The sequence below is a fragment of the Vipera berus genome (genome assembly GCF_964194415.1).
Source record: "Vipera berus genome assembly, chromosome: 6".
In the NCBI taxonomy this organism is placed as follows: domain Eukaryota; kingdom Metazoa; phylum Chordata; class Lepidosauria; order Squamata; family Viperidae; genus Vipera; species Vipera berus.
The window spans coordinates 3,607,633-3,628,763 of NC_138208.1; the positions used below are offsets into that span (position 1 = coordinate 3,607,633).

Here is a 21,131-nt window from a genome sequence, read left to right on the forward strand (position 1 = left end):
TATATATATATATATATATATATATATATATATATATATATATATATATATATATATATATATATATATATATAACCCTATGAAGCTGAAACATTTTTTGCAATGAGAAACCAACATCTTGGGTGTGATACAAATGTGTTCCTCAAATTGTAAAGCAAACTGAATTTAATTCTGCAACAGATTTACTTTTAAGATACAAACTTAGCTTGGACATCAAAGCATAGTCCCACAATTTTGTTAGCCTTTTTCCACCAACATACAAGGCATTGTAAAGTGGTATTAACTCCTCCTCCTTCTCTTCCTTCTCCTTGTCCTCCTCTCCTTCTCCTTCTCCTCCTTCTTTTCTTCCTCCTCTCCTCCTCCTCCTCCTCCTCTTTAGGTGTTGAGGGAGATACAAAGTTCATCCCTTCATTGATTCCATCTCAAATTTGAAATTTCTTTAATAACCGCGACTGTAAAGCCACGCGCCATTTTCTATTTATTAAATATAGCCTTTCAGTCTGCAGCTTCAAGATGCTTAAAACTGGTTGCATCTGGACTAGATCCTTTAGCTTACTCGATTCGAAGATTAGGTGATGGCTCACATCTTTAAGTGGAATTCTCCCTTCCACTTCTGGAAGGTTGGTTGTCGCCTATACCCATGTTTAATTTTATCTCCACTTTTTTCTCAAAAGGTTCGCCAGTGAAATAATGGACACGGATATATTTTTTTCAGACAATCAGAGCTTCACGAAGTTTTGTTTTTTTTTAAAAAACAAACAAACACACAACTCAGGTTATTTGGGGATGAGCGAGTCCAGCATGTGGGCAATGCCAGTTTGCAACAGGCTGGTGTCGGAATGGAAAAAAATCTGTTCGGCGCACTTGTGCCTTTACTTTAATGGAGAGTCATCAATTTTCTCCATTAAGAAGTTGTCATTCACCCACCCAGCTGGAAAAGCAATTTTTTTTTTTAAAACAACAACAACAAAATCCCAGCCAGAGCGGTTGCATCAGCTTCAGAAAGTGCCTTTTCAAAATGCAAGTTAGACTATTGTTTGCTACAAACCAAGTGGCGTGTTTCAATTGCACTCAAGTTTATAATCACTGTCGTATATTAAATGATTGTTTTTAACCACTTCTGATCGTTCTTAGAGAGGTTTTTAATTAAAACCCATGCCCTGCAAACCGATTAAATAGGAGGAAAGAAAAATGAAGATGGAAAAAAAAAATTAATTAAAAAGGTTATTGCGTGCACAAACATGAATTCAATATTATGCATTGCTAGGAACAAATTATAATTCCCCCCCCCCACACTCTTTTTATTTTGAGACTGCAATTCGAAATCCGCCTATTTGAACATTACCCTGCTGAAAGCAAGGAATAATTCCTGAATTATAATTATAATATTGCACTGTAAATCTGATGGCAGATTGATGGAGAGTTGTGATACACCTTAATGCATTTACAGTTATATATTTAACAGTAATTGCTGGTTTTTTAAAAATAAATAAATAAATGGGTTACAAGGTTGAAATACAAAGCGAATAATTCAGGCTTTTTCATAATTAAAAGAAACATACAACTAGGATTAAAGCTGCTCTTTACTCAGCAAAGATGAAAGGTTTAATTACTTTTGACTGATATATAGAAGTTGTGATAGTGAACAACTAGTTAACATTGGCTGATCTTGAACAGTTAAGCAGATCCAATTAATATTTGAGCAGGCAATTTTTACGAAATCCCAGAAGATCATCCCATGAGCAAATCACTTTTCAAAAAAATAAAAGTAAAAAAAAAAATCAAAACCAAAGATGTTTATTTAATCATCAGGAGCTGAGTATAAATTCATAGGCCCTTGAGAAATAGCCATCCAAAGATTTAATCCATTTTGCAGCTTTATATAAGTTGATTTTTCCTTATCAAAGAACGTAGAATCCTTGCATTACAGAACCCTACTACCAGAATAAAATAACTATGTTCATTTATTTATTTCGTTTGCATCCTGCTTTTTTATTATTTTTGGCAAACAAACTTGTCACAGAAGTTGCGAATGCTCCAACACTGGAGGTTTTTAAGAAGAACTTGGACAGCCATTTGTCTGTAATGGGATAGGCTTTCCTGCTTGAGCAGGGGGTTGGACTAGATGACCTCCAGGGTCCCTTCTGACTTTGCTATTCTCTTATCTGTTCTGTTAACTCAAGGTGACAAAGATATCAAACATTCCTCCTCTTAGTTTCCCCATAATAACCTTGAGAGGTGGCTTGGACTGAGAGAGGGGGGCCCAAGGTCACTAAGCTGGTTTTCATGGTTAGAAATCTAGTATATAATATATAATAATACTAGAGTATATGGTTTCTATTTTCAAAAACACATGCCTAGCTCCATACGGCATGAAGCGTAATGGGAATAAATGTCAGATGGGGATTAGGTTGACAAATAGAATTTACTTTCTAAAAGTCTATGGAGAGAGAGAGAAAAAAGAGACAGAAAGAGAAAGAGAGAGAGAAAGAGAAAGAAAGAAAGAGAGAGAGAGAGAGAGGAGAAAGAGAAAGAGAAAGAGAGAGAGAGAGAGAGAGAGAGAGAGAATGAAAGAAAGAGAGAGAGAAAAAGAGAAAGAGAGAGAAAATGAAAGATTAATCAACTAATGCACTGTCCTAATGGATAGATACTTCACCCTTGGTTGGTTTTGAAAGAGAATATTAACAAGCATTTTATGAGAACTTCAGTACATATCTAAGCTCTAATTCACCCACTTTTGATGTAAGCCTTAATCAAAGATGCACGCAACTGTGGAACAAGAGTAAACCAATTAAACAACGTAAAGCGTTGCCGATTACACATGTATATTCCATTAGAGAGATTCCTCCATAGAACAAAGATATTAGAAAAGAATTTAGCCAGTGTAATTATAGGGATAGGCAGGGCTGGCAAAACTGCATTTCCAGATTGCATGCTAAATATTTCAACACAGGTTTAGATATTTGTATCCGTAATTTGGGAACGTTTCAAAAGCATATTGTGATTGAAGGACTGTTCAGACACCACGCTATAAAAAATTTGAGAGAGAGAGAGAGAGAGAGAAATCCATACTAGTTGCATTATAGGACACACCTGTGTTCTCCGACTTGCCAAAAATATGGTCGGTGTCATTAAAGAATCTTTATAAGGCCCTACGTATATGTTTTTTTAAAAAAATACACAATCACCTATACTTCATTAGGAGACATAACTTAACCAATTTCCATGTGGAAAAGAAACAGTGAAATTACTAAATATGCTATTCATGAGTCAGAAGACAAGGTGCTTTTCAAAAGGCAACTGGATTCTCTGGGGTTTTTTCCCCCCCTGAAAACATTTCACTTCTCATCCAGGAAGCTTCTTCAGTTCTCTTCACAACTGCAGAAGCTTCTTGGAGGAGAAGCGAAACGCTTTCAAAGAAAACACCGGTTGCTTTTTGTAAACAAACAAAAACAAAAGCAAACAGATTTTGGACAAGCAGGAATTAGACGGTTGAGAATATCTACAGACTTTAGATCTTCCATTTTGAGCTTCAAAAATAAAATGAGCAAAACTCTGCTTGAGGATTTCTTCACTTTGGCTGCCATTTTTTTTTTTTTTACCAAACGTTGCTGCTGAGATTTCCTTTCTGTTGTTAGAACGGAAATATTTATAACACGGATAACGGTATTTCGTGGCTGTTTTACAGGCTACTCCTGTACATCTTTAGACACACAGTGGACCATTGAGAAGACATCCATCTCCTGAATTTTTCTCCCGTCTCCCTCAATTTTCTTTTACTCCACACGTCTGCCAAATTCATTTATATATACACTATAATCCTAAGCAATACAGTATATGCAAAAGCAAAGTAAGTCTTAAGCGCAGGTGGCAACGAAGGTGGCCCTTGACTTTACAACAGCTCATTTACTAACCAAAGTTATAACCGAACTGAAAAAAGTGACCATTTTTCACACTTATTACGACTGCATCATCTCTATGGTCACATGATCAAAATTCAGCTGATTGGCAACTGCCTCATATTTATGACGGTTGCAGGGTTCTGGGGTCATGTCTGAAATGATATAGGCCAGGGTTTCCTGTCTGAGCAGGGGGTTGGACTAGATGACCTCCAAGGTCCCTTTCAACATTATTATTATTAGTATTAGTATTATCGTCATCATCATCATCATCATCATCATCATCATCATCATCGATCATCCCACAGTCAGCCAGGTGTTCAGACTGGATTTGGCCTTTTTGTCTACCTATCGAGTCCTTATCAAGGACCTGGGATAGGCAGATGTGGATGTTTGATGGTATTACAGATCTGGTCGCAGGATGGAAGCAGCTCCTAGTAAGGCCGCCTTTTGCAATTGACTAATGGTGAATTTGTCAATGCCGATGATGGTGTCCAAGTGGTGCTCCAGTTGTTTTGGGATTGCACCCAAGGCCCCTATGACTATTGGTACGACCCTGGCTTGCCTTTGCCACAGTCTTTCTATTTCTATTTGTAGGTCTTTGCATTTTGTTATCTTCTCCAGTTCTTTCTCGTCTATTCTGCTGTCTCCAGGCTCTGCCATGTCCACTATCCAGACTTTTTTGTCTTTCTTATTGACAATTGTTAAGTCTGGGGTGTTATGTGGCAGGTGCTTGTCGGTTTGAGTTCTAAAGTCCCAGAGTAATTGAACTTTATCATTATCATTATTATTGCTGTTGTTGTTGTTGTTATATCCCCTTTTGGACCTTCTGACAAACAAAGTCAATGGGGGAAGCTAGATTTGCTTAATAGCCCTGTTATTAACTTAATAGCTACAGTGATTTTGCTTAAAAACTGTGGCAAGAAAGGTCATAAAATGGGGAAAAATTAACTTAACAAACGTCTTACTTAGCAACGGAAATTTGGGGCTCAAATGCCCTCATAAGTTGAGGATTACCTGTACTTATGAATATACCCGAAGTAGATTATATAACCAGCATGTGCAATTACAGACCTCAAAAATTTCTGGTTGCTAATATTGTCTATCAACAAAAATGGTCCAAATGGCGATGCTGCTGCTTGCTAAGGTAAGTTTTTCGTCTTTGTTATCGTGATCCTGTATGCCAATTTCCTTTGATTGTTTTCTTATTTTATATTTGCTACTTTTATTAAGTAAGCTGCTTGGTATGACTCTGGAGCCGAAACTCCAGGGTATCTTTTATTAACTAATGCGCTGTTTAGTGTTTGGGGTTTGATTCCAAAAGATGGCTGGGAACACCCGCAACTTTTTAAAACAACCGTGTCTGTTCCTGGATCATGGGGGAGTTGAAGGGAACAGCCATGTGATGCCTCGAAATGATATAGCTGCTTTAAAATGTAGTAAAGGTAAAGGTAAAGGTTCCCCCGCACATGCGTGCTAGTCGTTTCCGACTCTAGGGGCCGGTGCTCATCTCCGTTTCAAAGCCAAAGAGCCAGCGCTTGTCTGAGGACGTCTCCGTGGTCATGTGGCCGGCATGACTAGATGCCAAAGGCGCATGGAACGCTGTTACCTTCCCACCGGAGTGGTCCCTATTTTTCTACTTGCATTTTTATGTGCTTTCAAACTGCTAGGTTGGCAGAAGCTGGGACGAGTAACAGGCGCTCACTCTGTTATGCGGCACTTGGGATTCGACCCGCCAAACTGCCGACCTTCTGATCGACAAGCTCAGCGCCCTAACCCACTGAGCCACCGTGTCCTTTTTAAAATGTTGTAGCCAGGTGTTAATTTCATGATCCCATACGCTTCGAAGCCCCTTGTTAGAATCAGATCTGAAGTTCTACTCAGGCTAATTAATTAAGTGTAATAATAAAAACATCACAGCTTGATTATGACATCTTATGAAAACAGAACGGCTAAGCAATGGGACACCCATAATCAACTCCATATTTGTTAGGGAGCAGAGAAGAATATTTGGAAAACGCATAACGTTTAATAATTCTTGACTGCTTTGCCACACAGATGGGCTTGAGTGTTCATCTGTAGATTAAATTTCCATTTGATAATCCCATATGCAACATTCCAAGCTACGCCATGCGGGGACAGGTGGCAAAAATGAAATAATTAGAGGAGACATATCTCCTTTTTAAAAAAAAAATTCGTCTCAAGCAGAGTTTCTTTCTCAGGAGAGAATCCAATGCTTCATGGAGTCAAGCTAATTGCAAATTAGAAATCAAAATTAAGCAAACCTTAATAATGGCTCCGGGGAAAAACAGCCAATTTCCGGTGTCCACAGGATCAAGTGCGTCTTCTAAAACAACCTGTCTGTGAGCTGCGTTGATGATCAATATGTTGTCCAAGGCCCAGCAGGATTCGTACACGTCACCCACATGTACATATTCCTGCTTCCACTGAAATTGAACATTTTCTCCTTTGGCGTCTTCCGGGAGATACAGAATGTGTATTATGGTGCTGATGTTAGAAGGTGCTCTGTATGACAGGGGTGGGCAAAATGAATAGTATTAATTATTATTTTTTAGTTGCTGACAGAGCCGTGACAAGCAAAGAAAGTTCATAATTTGATCATCAAGACATCCTGTTTTTTCCCACCAAAACAGTTCAATTCTAGGCAACGAATTAACCTGGCAACCTTTGTTGAAATTAAAACGAAAATTGCTAATTGCATGGCTGCAAAAACATGTCCTAAAAGTAATTTGTAAAACACTCGAGAATTTTACAGGGGGAAGTCCTCAACTTGGGAGCACAAAACTTCGGTTGCTAAGTGAGACAGTGGTTAAGTGAGTTTGGCCCCATTTTCTGACCTTTCTTCCCACGGTGGTTAAGTGGATCTCTGAAGTTGTTAAGTTAGTAACGCAGTTGTTAAGTGAATCTGGCTTTTGCTTTGACAGAGGAGGGTCTCCTGCTTGGGTGTGTGGGGGTTGGACTAGATGACCTACAAGGTCCCTTCCAACTCTTTTATTCTGATTCTGAAGCTAATGGGCAAAAGGGACACAGCATAAGTTCCTGCCAGTTTGAACACATGACCGTGGGAATGCTACAACGGTGTAAGTGTGAAAAACCACCACAGGTCACTTTTCCCCATGCCGTTGTAACTTTGAACGGTCATTATGCAAACAGTTGTAAGTTGAGGACTACTTGAATTTACCTTAGAACTATGAAAGCTTGCCCTGGGCTAAATTCTGCAAGGAAGAATCTTGTGAGTCCCATAGAATTCCCAGGCTGGCTGAGGAATTCTGGGAGTTGAAGTCCACAAGTCTTACAAGTTGCCCAATTTGAAGACCCCTGTTTAGATTCAAGCAAAAGTTGGGGAAAGAACTAAAATTTTGCTCTTCCTCTTTGGAGGAAGAGTAAGCCCGAGAAGCCACGATCGTGGTAGAAACTTGGTTTCTCAGAGAGCAAACCACCACTGTAGGACTGGCTGTTTCTTCACCCTGTTCCACTTCATTGTTCAGCACTGGAGCTGCGACAGCCTGTTTGATTTCTATGGGACTTGCGAGATAGTACAGGATTATCTGTATTATCCATGTTATCACAATTCTCTTGTTAGACTATCTAGAAGAATAGAAGATTGATTGGGTCTTCTTTGCAAAATAAAGGTAGAGAATTGGAGAAGTGAAATTTGTCAGAGAATGTACTGCCTTATTGCACGAGATAACCCAGGAGTAAACACAGTAAACAGTGGCCTATATTAAATGGGGTTTTATCTTACACCAACTACAATGTACACTAGGAACAAAATACATACACGTGCTAATACAGCAGGATCCAACAAACCACAATTACAGCAGGAAACAGAAGAGAGAGAACACAGCATTTTATAAAAAGGCTCTTAAAGGGACAAAGACCTTGCTGAGTCATTCCCATCATTAAATCATACATCTCACATTATACAAGCTGGTTAGCTTCTAAACCATTACCTTGACAAAATTTATTTGTAGTGAAAACCTAGTCTCCCCATTTAATTAGTCTGTTCATTCATTCATTCATTCATTCATTCATTCATTCATTCATTCATTCATTCAGCATATTTATAACTTGTTTGATTCTCCTGTTGCACCACAAAACTATTTTGGCTTCTCTCTAAAGTGTCCCCTCTAATACAGGTGTCTAGAGAATTCAAATCTGTATTTTTATTATTTTAAAGGCATTGTTTAAAATCTGTCACTTTAAATCACACACGACATGCCTCTTAAAAAACAAAACAAGCAAAACTGCAACAGTGAAATAAAACATCCAACAGCCAACTTTTGTAAAACATTTCAGGGAAAAACAGTGCTGAGAAAGAGTTATAACAAACCTAATTTTCTCCAGTTGAATCCAGTCTTCTGAATTATTCTTCGAATAGGAGACAATTATGTCTGGATCGGAGTAACTAAAGCGGCATGTCCCTGACCCTATGGAGAACAATAACAATAGAAATATTTATAGCCCTGTTAAGTGATACATTCTCCTTTTGGCATTTTCTTCTGAGAGAGACCTTGCCACCATTCTTAATTTTCCATATTTCAATTTTGGGTTGTTGGTTTTTTTTGATTGATGGCAAGTTTTCCTCTGCTGTTGGTGGAAAAAAGCATAATAATGCATGCTCCCTGAGTTAGGAATAACTTAGGGAAGATAAATCACAGCAGAGCAGCATAATCTGCGGTAGATTTCCCAGGAGAGGGTATAATAAATTACTAAACAACCCCTACTCAAAATGCACACAGAAGGAATGGTGTAGCAAAAAGGAAGTGCCACGCGCCATACTTGCCAAGGTACACAGTGAAATACTGCGATACGTGCCGGGGTCCCTAAAGCATAAAGACCGACCTCATCACCGTTGGACGATCTTAGTTATACAGGTAGCCCCTGATTATGACCATAATTGGCACCAGAAGCTCTGTCAATAAGCAAAGCAGCTAAATGAGTTGCGCCCAATTTTATGACTATTTTTTTTGCTCTGGTTGTTAAGCAAAGAGCCGGGGAGGTGCAGTGGTTAGAATGCAGCATTGCCAGCTAACTCTGCCCACTGCCAGGAGTTCGATCCTGACCAGCTCAAGGTTGACTCAGACTTCCATCCTTCCGAGGTCGGTAAAATGAGGACCCAGATTGTTGAGGGCGATACGTTGACTCTGTAAACCTCTTAGAGAGTGCTGTGAAGCGGTATATAAATGCTATTGCTCTTGTGGGAAGTCAGCTGTCCCAGAACCACCATGGTGTTGGTTCTGTTCTTCAATAAACAGAATCTCTCTTCCAAACAGCCTCCATTTTATTTATTCCCGGCTTGGACTGGACCTGAAGATTTTTCTTTCAACACTATTGCTAATTCACATGGTTGTTAAGCAAATCTGGCTTCCCCCACTGACTTTGCTTGTCGGAAGCTGGCAAATGGTGATGGGGACACTGTAACCATCATATAAATACATGTTGGTTGCCAAGTACCTGAAGTTTGTCCATGTGATCATGGGGATGCGGCAACGATGATAAGTGCAAGGTCCTGTTGTAAGTCACTTTTTATAGCAACATTGTGACTTTTGTTAAGTCCAAGAACTACCGGTAGATTCTTTCAATTAAGTAGTCATCTTATTCATCTCCCAGAGAACAGTATGGTATAGGACAGGGGTAGGCAACCTTGGCTCTTTTATGACTCATGGACTTCAACTCCCAGAATTCCTGAGCCAGCATGGCTCAGCTTAGAAACCTCTCCCTTTTCTCTCAGCATGGCTGGCTCAGGAATTCTGGGAGTTGAAGTCCACAAGTCATAAAAGAGCCAAGGTTGCCCACCCCTGGTATAGGAAGACTGTCACTGATGCAGGTCTAATATGCTGTGTCATATTTTCCCTTCCTAGCAACCTAAGGCTCCTTGTATTATCAACCGGGAAAGGCCAGGGGCTCTCGATATAAACCTAATAAGAGGCCCCTGGTTAATTTTTTAGCTAAATTTTTTAGGGGGTTGGGGAGGGGGGTGGGGGGTAGTGGTTGTCTGGCGGTGGGGGGTAGCCAAACAACTTTGTTGCAGGCCAGGCCTGGGTCTGACGGCGTTCGGGGGGAGCGGGTTGTGGTTACATCTGGGGCTCTTGAGCGGGTCGTGGGACTACCAATTCCCACGACGGGGAAAGGCAGCAGGCGGATAGACAGGGGGCCATATCGTTACCGGGAGGGCCGTCTCCGCTGTCTTCAAGCGGTGAGGCGCTCCGACCCTCTGGTTCTTCCCCGAGGTCCCGGGAGCGGGGATGTGCAGCCTCCTGAGCTCCGGCTGGTGTACCTGAATGCCAGGTCCGTGGTTAATAAAGCTCCCCTCGTTAGGGATTTAGTTGAGGGTGAGCATGCGGACCTGGCTTGCATCACGGAGACTTGGTTGGGCCTAGAGGGTGGGGTCCCTTTGGTTGACCTCTGCCCACCAGGTTTCCGGGTGCTACACCGGCCACGAGCTCAAGGTAGGGGTGGGGGAGTGGCGGTTACCATTAGGGAGACCTTATGTCCGCGGGAGGCCACCGTTTCTCAGATAGTCGGGTGTGAGTCTCTCTTCATGAGATTTGGTCCTGGGGCGCAGTTGGGCTTGCTGCTGGTGTACATTTCGCCTAGTTTCACAGCGGCAGCCCTGCCCGAGCTGCTCGATATCCTCTCGGGTTTGGTGGTTGAGTTTCCCAAACTTATAGTTTTGGGAGACTTCAATCTACCATCCCTGGGAGGTTCATCTGAGCTAGCTCGGGAGTTCATGGCTTCCATGGCGGCCATGGACCTGACGCAAGTAATTTCAGAGCCAACTCATGAGGGAGGCCACACCCTTGACCTGATTTTTTTATCTAGACGGTGGTTGGATGATCTAGGTGGGGGCTCTCCATTTATTATGCCCCTGTCATGGACCGATCATCATCTCCTGCGGCTGGTCTTCCGCTTTGCCACCCCCCGCCGTGGGGGTACGGAGCCAATTAGATGGTACCGCCCCAGACGCTTAATGGATCCTGATAGATTCCAAGCGGCGCTGGGGTCCCCACCTGCCTCCACTGCTCACAGCTCGGCTGATGCCTTAGTGGAAGCCTGGGGAAGGGCAGCCACTGAGGCACTTGACCGGGTTGTACCCTTGCGGCCCCTGACCCGGCGCAGATCCCAGCGAGCTCCATGGTTTTCCGCGGAGCTCCGGGAGATGAAGCGCCGGAAACGGGGCCTAGAGAGCTGCTGGAGGTCTAGCCGATCCAAACCCGACCGGTTGCGGTTAAGAACCTATATTAGGTCTTATCTCGCAGCGATGAGGGTGGCGAGGTGTAATTACTTCTCCACCCTCATCGCGTCCGCAGATAATCGCCCGGCCGCCTTGTTTAGGGTGACTCGCTCACTTCTCAATCAGGAGGTGAGGGAGGATCCCTTGCAAGGTCGTGCCGAGGAATTTAGTCATCATCTGTCGGATAAAATCGCTCGGATTCGGACCGGTTTGGACTCCAGCTGGGCAGAGTCAGGCGATCAGGACACGGGCGGTCTTGTCAATGTTATCTGGGAAGAGTTTGATTCTGTGACCCCTGATGAAGTGGACAGGATTATGGGGAGGCTGAGCTCCTCCACATGTTTGTTGGACCCGTGCCCTTCCTGGCTGGTTTATGCAGCTAGGGAGAGGACACGAGGCTGGCTCCAGGCGGTTATATCTGCTTCTTTGAGTGAGGGTTATTTCCCCACCGTCTTGAAGGAGGCGGTGGTGAGACCTCTCCTCAAGAAGCCTGCCCTGGACCCAGCCGTTTTGAACAACTTTCGTCCAGTCTCCAACCTTCGCTTTCTTGCGAAGGTTGTTGAGAGTGTGGTGGCGCATCAGCTCCCTCTGGTCCTGGATGAAGCGGATTATCTGGACCCCTACCAATCGGGTTTCAGGCCCGGGTACAGCACGGAGACGGCATTGGTCGCTCTGGTGAATGATCTCTGGAGGGCGCGGGATAGGGGACATTCCTCTGTCCTAGTCCTATTAGACCTCTCAGCGGCTTTCGATACCATCGACCATGGTATCTTGCTGCGGCGTCTCAGGGGATTGGGAGTGGGAGGCACAGTTCTTCAGTGGTTCTCCTCCTATCTCCTGGGACGCTCGGAGTCGGTGTTGGCAGGGGGGCAGAGATCGGCCCCTAGGTCTCTCGTTTGTGGAGTTCCTCAGGGGTCGGTTCTCTCGCCTCTCCTGTTCAACATCTATATGAAACCGCTGGGTGAGATCATTCGTGGTTTTGGAGTTGGGTATCATCAGTATGCCGATGATACCCAACTTTTCTTTTCGACCCCAAACCACCCCAGTGATGCCCTCGCCGTGATGTCCCGTTGCCTGGAGGCGGTTCGGGTCTGGATGGGGAGGAACAGACTTCAGCTCAACCCTGACAAGACTGAGTGGCTGTGCATTCCAGCATCCCGGGACATTCCAAATGTTCCATCTCTTTCTATGGGGGGTGAGCTCTTACCCCCCGTGGATAGGGCTCGCAACTTGGGAGTCCTTCTAGATTCACGGCTTACTTTGGAAGAGCATATAGTGGCCGTGACTAGGGGGGCTTTCGCCCAGGTTCGCCTGGTGCGCCAGTTGCGGCCCTATCTGAACCGGGATGCCCTGTGTACAGTCACTCATGCGCTCGTGACCTCTCGCCTTGACTACTGTAATGCTCTCTACATGGGGCTTCCCTTGAAGACCACTCGGAGGCTCCAACTGGTACAGAATGCGGCCGCGAGAGTTGTTTTGGGAGTTTCCCGGTACTCCCATGTTACACCTTTGCTCCGCGAGCTGCATTGGTTACCAGTTGTCTTTCGGGTGAGGTTCAAGGTGTTGGTCACGATCTTTAAGGCCCTACATGGCATGGGTCCGGGTTACCTCAGGGACCACCTGCTGCCGGCATCGACTCCCCTCCGCCCTGTGCGTTCCCACAGAGAGGGCCTCCTCAGGGTGCCGCCAGTCAGGGAATGTCGACTGGTGGCCCCCAGGGGGAGGGCCTTCTCTGTGGGGGCTCCGGCTTTATGGAATCAATTGCCGGTGGAGCTCCGGATGGCACCAGACCTTCGAACTTTCCGTCGGGGCCTGAAGACCCATCTGTTCGAATTAGCTGGTCTGGCCTGATGGGGGATTATGGGCTTTTAATTGTTTTTAATCTGTACTTCTGTTTTAATTGGGCATGGATTTAATTCTTTTTAATTTTTGTATAGTGTTTCTTATGTATGCCCTGTGAACCGCCCTGAGTCCCACCAAGGAGAAGGGCGGTATATAAATCAAATAAACTATAACTATAACTATAACTGTTACCCTGTCAGGTATATCTGCCTCTGCAAGAGACAGGAGTCACCTTTAAATGCATAGAAGAGAGTACCTTAGTTTACAACATCCCTTGCAACTTATTTATAGTGCTGCAGGTCAAGGCCCGCCCAACATTTTGCTACCAAGTCCTAATCTGATCTCCTCTTAAGGCTGAAGACCACAAGTTTGGCTTTATCATCCAGATATTTTATTCTAGCCTTCCTTCCTTTACAGGTATTTATGGTGCCTTCCGAAGTAGACGGACCTGCGGAAGGGCAAGACTAGAATAGAGTAGAGTAGAGTAGAGTAGAGTAGAGTAGAGTGGAGTGGAGTGGAGTGGAGTGGAGTGGAAGAGAAGAGAAGAGAAGAGAAGAGAAGAGAAGAGAAGAGAAGAGAAGAGAAGAGAAGAGAAGAGAAGAGAAGAGAAGAGAAGAGAAGAGAAGAGAAGAGAAGAGAAGAGAAGAGGAATTGATAGGGACCTTGGAGGTCATCTAGTCCAACCCCGCCCTCTGCTCAGGCAGGAAACCCTATACCATTTCAGACAAATGGCTGTTTAGTCTCTTCTTAAAAACTTCCAGTGTTGGAACATTCACATCTTCTGGAGGCAGGTTGTTCCACCGATTAATTGTTCTAACTGTCAGGAAATTTCTCCTTAGTTCTAGGTCGCTTCTCTCCTTGATGAGTTTCCATCCGTTGCTTCTTGTCCTGCCTTCGGGTGCTTTGGAGAATAGCTTGACTCCCTCTTCTTTGGGGCAGCCCCTGAGAGATTGGAAGACCGCTATCCTGTCACCCCTTGTCCTTCTCTTCATTAAACTAGACATTCCCAATTCCACCAACCGTTCTTTTTATGTTTTAGCCTCCAGCCCCCTGATCATCTTTGTTGCTCTTCTCTGCACTCTTTCCAGAGTCTCAACATCTTTTTTACATCATGGTGACCAAAACTGGTGGACCAAAACTAGACTCTCCTCTAATAAGCCCGGGAATGCTGGGAACCAGGTTCCTGATTGTTTAGTCTCTTCCTTGCATATTGTAATGATTGCAAGATTGAAACCAGAAACCATGCCTGAGTGGGCACTCTCAACCCTTTGCCCTGGGGGACCGAAGACGGTGTTCGGACATGTTATTTCTTCCACGCCAATCCCTTTTAATTAAGCTATTATTCCATAACGAGCACCAGTGGGCAGCCTATCACCTCCAGAGATTTTTGAGCAGCCAGGCCTGTAATGCTCTAATCTCAGTTGATGAACTGAGTGGGTTTCCCCGCCCCCAGTCAATAAATAATCAAAATTAAAAGCCAGTCCCACACGAGGGTTGGAGGAAAATTTGAAGCAGTACTGGAAATCGCCATAATAAACAGCCATCGATAGAATATGCTTTCATCCATGCCACCGAGAGTCAGAATAACGGCTTTAAGGATCAAGAATTTATAACGGCCGAATCCTACCCGTGCCATGGAGTTCTTCAGATGTATTTATAAAGACTGATTTCCCGACTCAGCTCCTGTTCCGGTTTGATTTAATGTCAAGATGGCTGATTCCCCTCACCCCCCCCCCCCGATAAACTGAATTTCAAACTTCCATCCAATTGCCGTATTTGATTCTAATTTCATTTTAAAAATGTATTTTATCCCAATTTCATTTTAAATTGCATTTTATTTCTATTTTATCCTAAGTTTATATTTTAACTAATTCCATTCTAAATTGTTTTTACTGCATTTTCGTATGATGTGTGTTTGGAACTCTGGACCTTGATGTGGACCATGGGCTAATCAATAAAGATTATTATTGTTGTTATTGTTATTATTATATTTCCATCTCTCTCAGTAAGCTTTTTACTCAAGTTCCAGATTCTTTCACTTCCAGCAACCTGCTCAGTTCATGATTCCATCAGGACTTCCATCAATATAGGTAGCGATGCCTCTTCAACAGCCTCTTCCGATTAAATGAGATATGATAACCTTTACTGTCTTGTTTTTTTTACTCTGGGCACATTGGCACACACTAAAAATGAAATTTAGCTGCTGGCTCTCAAAGCGTACACATACATAACCCATGTTTAAACATGCTATATACAACATTTGTATACACCTACACCAGGGGTGTCAAACTCAATTTCATTGAGGGCCGCATCAGCATTGCAGTTGCCCTCATGGGGCCGGGTGGGTGTGGCCTGGGTGGGTGTGGCCTACTGTGTGGGCGTGGCTAAAGTGCGTATGGCCTACTGGGTGGGCATGGCCAGCTCTACATCGTTGGCATCAAGGGTGTCTATGGGGGCCTGGGCAGGAGTGGGACAGATCTGAGGGTCTCTGGCGGAAGGAGGGTCTCTGGGCCAGGGCCAAGGCAATGGGGGCCGTTCCCTCACTGTTTCCAGGATGGCTTCGCGGGCCGCATGAAACCACTTTGCGGGCCGGATCTGGCTCCCGGGCCTTGTGTTTGACATGTCTGACCTACACCCTAACATATAAATAGCATACAAATAGTAATCACTGTTGCATCTTGAATAGATAACGGAAAGTGGAAGCTTTAGAGTTCACAAGATAATGATGATGATGATGAGAGGAGGAGGAGGAGAAGGAGAAGGAGAAGAAGAAGAAGAAGAAGAAGAAGAAGAAGAAGAAGAAGAAGAAGAAGAAGAAGAAGAAGAAGAAGAAGAAGAAGAAGAAGAAGAAGAAGTAGTTGAAGTTGGAAGGGACCTTGGAGGTCTTCTACGTAGTCCATCCCCCTGCTCAAGCAGGAAATCCTATCCCCTTTTAGACAAATGGTTGTCCAGCCTCTTCTTAAAAACCTCCAGTGTTGGAGCACCCACAACTCCTGGAGGCAAGGTTGTCCCACTGATTAATTGTTCTCACTGTCAGGAAATTCCTCCTTTGTTCTAGGTTGCTTCTCTCCTTGGTTAGTTTCCATCCGTTGCTTCTTGTCCTGCCTTCAGGCACTTTGGAGAACAACTTGACTCCCTCTTCTTTGGGGCCGCCCCTGAGATACTGGAAGACTCCTCTCATGTTCCCCCTTATTAAGCAGACAAAATGTCTCCTTCAGAAGTTGGCTTATCAATCAGGAGAATTCTACCAGGGGAAAACATTCTGCATTCTGAAAGAATCAAGGTAACCTCTCCACATACTGTAGTCAGAAAAGAAATATGACCTCTTTGTCCTCTAGGTCAAGAGGCTAGACCAGATGTTGATTTCACTGTGAACATATATTTGATGAATTTAAATTTTCCAATAAAGGAAGATCCCAGCTTCCCCTGGGGTGGGACTGTGCAATTAGCGACAGCCGACACACCTTTCAAAGCAGCCCTATAAACCTTGTAAAAGATATACAGTTTATTTAACCTTTCAAAAAAAAACACCCCAAAACAGGAATGTTTTCTGTCTGTGCTGGAGGACCTGTTCTTTTTTGCCTAACCCCATAAAAAGTCTCTGCTGGATTACAGCAGGCGTAATTTTCATTTGGACTCACAAATGCGATGCCGGGTGATTCCCTATCGCAATATATGCGGCAGAGAAATAGGCCAGGTTTGCAATATTCTGTGTAACCTAGTAGAGAAAGGATATGAGCATTTTGCCAAACGCAACAGAATCTGTAGTCTAACATTTCCCAATTAAGCTTTCCTGTTTTTTAAGACAAACAGAGCACGGGCTTCATAAAAATAATGCTCCTAAGACTACACTTAGTAACTCCAAATACCGGTAATTTCCACGGCAATATTAAAAAAAAGATACAAGACTGTCCTTGTTTTTGAAATACCAGTTGATTGTGCCTTATAGTCTAAAGGTGCCTGTTGTTATGTTCAACAGAAAATTATGCAGTGAATTGGTTGCAAAATAGTAGAGATGTAAAGAAATAACTTTTGCTTAATTCTAGCAATTATTTCTAGATCTAAAAATAAGTCTCTGGAAAGACACCAGAAAGTGTCATAACACCTTTTTTTTTTCTTTGTTTCCCATCCGTATTTATCGTGTTATTTAAAAAAGAAATTTTTAATGAAGTTAAAAATAAAATATTCCACCTCTTGCCAGCTTGTGCAATATGCCTTAACATCTTTGTGCAGCTAACGAAACAAAAGCACGGCGATTAATTAATGTTGCATCAACACGGGTACATTGCATTCCCAATTAAGCGCTTAAAAATAATGTGACTAACAACTGCCACTAACCTATATGTTTTCTTTCTGACACAGCTGTTAGCTTCTTCTAGTATTAAAAACAAATGAAATAAGAAAAAAACATTTTATATACCGTTTTTTGTTTATTGGCGAACAACTCTTTAATTGGATGACATCTGTTGTCATGTATACACTTCAAATACGCAGGAAATCAAAACCCTAAGCACATCTTTCCAAACTTAGTAGCTTGATGTGTACTGGACAGTAAAACTGTTTAAAATTTGATCATTTGTCTCCTTCTGGCAGCATTTATCTGTAAAGGAACTGATTTTATAAAACAATTGTTTAAATTTCTTAGAATAGATGCATTCTCAGGAGTTTAGACAAGTAAATTCTGGCACACCCTGGTCTTGTTGAACAAGGATACGGTAACTTCAGTGGGGAAATGATATTTTAGAGTTTTGCCAGAAATATCTGTGAAATCCTGCAATTATATCATCTGTGGTTTCGTAAACCACGTTGCTTAATCCAGGAGACAGCCCTAGCCTCACGTTCTGATGAAAGTTCCTCCTATCGAAAGCTTTTTGAAAGCCCACCTTTGTAAAATCAGTCAAAACACTCTTTTAACAAAGAAAACGTAGGTGAATGAACATTAGAACACCACCAACAAAAAAAGCTTTGTTATTTATTCTCCTGGTTGCATAAAGTGATTTACAGCAATATATTCAGCTCAGTCAATGACTTGGTTGAGAGACAAGGACTCACATCATTAGATTTTGAAGACATTTGCTGGTGAAAAGTTACGCCAACTGCTTTGAAACTCATCCGATTTGCATTTTGACACGAAAATTTTGTCCCGGCACTCATCGTTTCTTTGATACTCAATGCACAAGCTAAAGGTCTATGGAGATACTCAGTCATCCAGGGTCATGGTTGCCCCGCAAAGGTGCATTTTTTTTCAAGAGGCAACTGGACTTCCTTTGTTTTTCCTTGAAGACGTTTCGCTTCTCATCCAAGAAGCTTCTTCGGCTCTGACTGAGAACTGAGCAGTCAGAATTGAAGGAGCTTCCTGGATGAGAAGCGAAACGTCTTCAAGGAAAAACAAAGGAAGTCCAGTTGCCTCTTGAAAAAAGCACCTCTGGGGCACAAACTAGAACTTGTCGATGTCGGCTACTATGTGAGTCACCAAAATTATTCCTTAGGGGGGAAAAATTGTTTGGTATTCATCAATTTTGGTACTCAACTGGGCCTCCAGGAACCATGAGTACCGAGGTATCACTGTATTGGGTTTCAGAATCTTCCTAATCTACTTTGGATTGCTTTAGTGCAGGGGTCTTCAAACCTGGCCCTTTGATGACTTGTGGACTTCAACTCCCAGAATTCCTCAGCCAGGCACGTGTGCCTGGCTGAGGAATTCTGGGAGTTGAAGTCCACAAGTCATAAAAGCCCCAAGTTTGAAGACCCCTGCTTTAGCACAATACTGTTTCCCTGCTAATCTTGCTGTTTCAACATAAATGAATGAATAAATAAACAGCATCAAACATAAAGGAACATTATCTGGAAGAAACATTCATTTTGAGGACTAGGGGAAACAACAAAGGATGAATTTTTCCCCCCCTCCAATTGCAGATGGATTGTTTCCAAACTTTGCTAAACCTTGGTGAGGCTTCGATTTCCAGGTGCATGGATGCCTTTTAAGACAGCAGGCAGAGATATTTAATTAAAGTGTCATTGGTGAATCGCCTTGGCCTAGGCCACGTGTATGGGAGGAATCCAGACTATCAAACAGAGGCTGGTGTTTTACCCAGATAAGCAGGATGTCGTCGTAATTTTATTTTCGTGATTACGGGCTATTCTGTAATGCTGTGAACCTCACAAAAATCTCCCAAGAGCCGCTGCAAGTGATTCGGTGGATTTAAACCCACAGAACGGCGGCCTTCTATGCTGCTCTCCAAGTGAAACAGACCTGGGTACGCAATTTGAACAAACAGGAGCCTTTTGCACAACTGTGCAAGTTACACGCCACAGAGTTTTTATATGGGGAAATTGTATGTATCACAAATCCCCAGTGGCTTTCCTCTCTTCATGAACAAGGAGGCTGCTGCAGTTAATATAGTGGTCTATGTGACTACACTAGTTAGTTGGGATGGGTTTTTAATGAATAGAATAGAATAGAATAGAATAGAATAGAATAGAATAGAATAGAATAGAATAGAATAGAATAGAATAGAATAGAATAGAATAGAATAGAATAGAATAGAATAGAATAGAATAGAAAATATGGATTAGAATAGGATAGGATAGAAAATATGGATTGGAATAGAATAGAATAGAAAAGAATAGAATAGAATAGAATAGAATAGAATAGAATAGAATAGAATAGAATAGAATAGAATAGAATAGAATAGAATAGAATAGAATAGAATAGAATAGAATAGAATAGAATAGAATAGAATAGAATAGAATAGAATAGAAAATATGGATTAGGATAGGATAGGATAGGATAGGATAGGATAGGATAGGATAGGATAGGATAGGATAGGATAGGATAGGATAGGATAGGATAGGATAGGATAGAAAATATGGAATAGAATAGAATAGAATAGAATAGAATAGAATAGAATAGAATAGAATAGAATAGAATAGAATAGAATAGAATAGAATAGAATAGAATAGAATAGAATAGAATAGAAAATATGGAATAGGATAGGATAGGATAGGATAGGATAGGATAGGATAGGATAGGATAGGATAGGATAGGATAGGATAGGATAGGATAGGACAGGATAGGAAATATGGATTAGAATAGAATAGAATAGAATAGAATAGAATAGAATAGAATAGAATAGAATAGAATAGAATAGAATAGAATAGAATAGAATAGAATAGAATAGAATAGAAAATATGGATTAGGATAGGATAGGATAGGATAGGATAGGATAGGATAGGATAGGATAGGATAGGATAGGATAGGATAGGATAGGATAGGATAGAAAATATGGATTAGAATAGAATAGAATAGAATAGAATAGAATAGAATAGAATAGAATAGAATAGAATAGAATAGAATAGAATAGAATAGAATAGAATAGAAAATATGGATTAGGATAGGATAGGATAGGATAGGATAGGATAGGATAGGATAGGATAGGATAGGATAGGATAGGATAGGATAGGATAGGATAGGATAGGAAATATGGATTGGAATAGAATAGAATAGAATAGAATAGAATAGAATAGAATAGAATAGAATAGAATAGAATAGAATAGAATAGAATAGAATAGAATAGAATAGAATAGAATAGAATAGAAAATATGGAATAGGATAGGATAGGATAGGATAGGATAGGATAGGATAGGATAGGATAGGATAGGATAGGATAGGATAGGACAGGATAGGAAATATGGATTAGAATAGAATAGAATAGAATAGAATAGAATAGAATAGAATAGAATAGAATAGAATAGAATAGAATAGAATAGAATAGAATAGAATAGAATAGAATAGAATAGAATAGAATAGAATAGAAAATATGGATTAGGATAGGATAGGATAGGATAGGATAGGATAGGATAGGATAGGATAGGATAGGATAGGATAGGATAGGATAGGATAGGATAGAAAATATGGATTAGAATAGAATAGAATAGAATAGAATAGAATAGAATAGAATAGAATAGAATAGAATAGAATAGAATAGAATAGAATAGAATAGAATAGAATAGAAAATATGGATTAGGATAGGATAGGATAGGATAGGATAGGATAGGATAGGATAGGATAGGATAGGATAGGATAGGATAGGATAGGATAGGATAGGATAGGATAGGAAATATGGATTGGA

The 21,131-nt window shown here is 41.8% G+C and overlaps 1 protein-coding gene across 1 annotated transcript in view; it reads right to left on the minus strand.

Moving 5' to 3' along the window:
• The window catches only part of RELN (reelin), a 345,250-nt gene that overhangs the window by 167,151 nt on the left and 156,968 nt on the right, over window positions 1-21,131 (minus strand). The window contains exons 9-10 of the mRNA XM_081331294.1: window positions 8,254-8,350; window positions 6,185-6,425 (exon numbers count right to left, since the gene is read on the minus strand). Coding sequence (XP_081187420.1) covers window positions 6,185-6,425; window positions 8,254-8,350 — 338 coding nt within the window. The remainder of the gene's footprint in view (window positions 1-6,184; window positions 6,426-8,253; window positions 8,351-21,131) is intronic.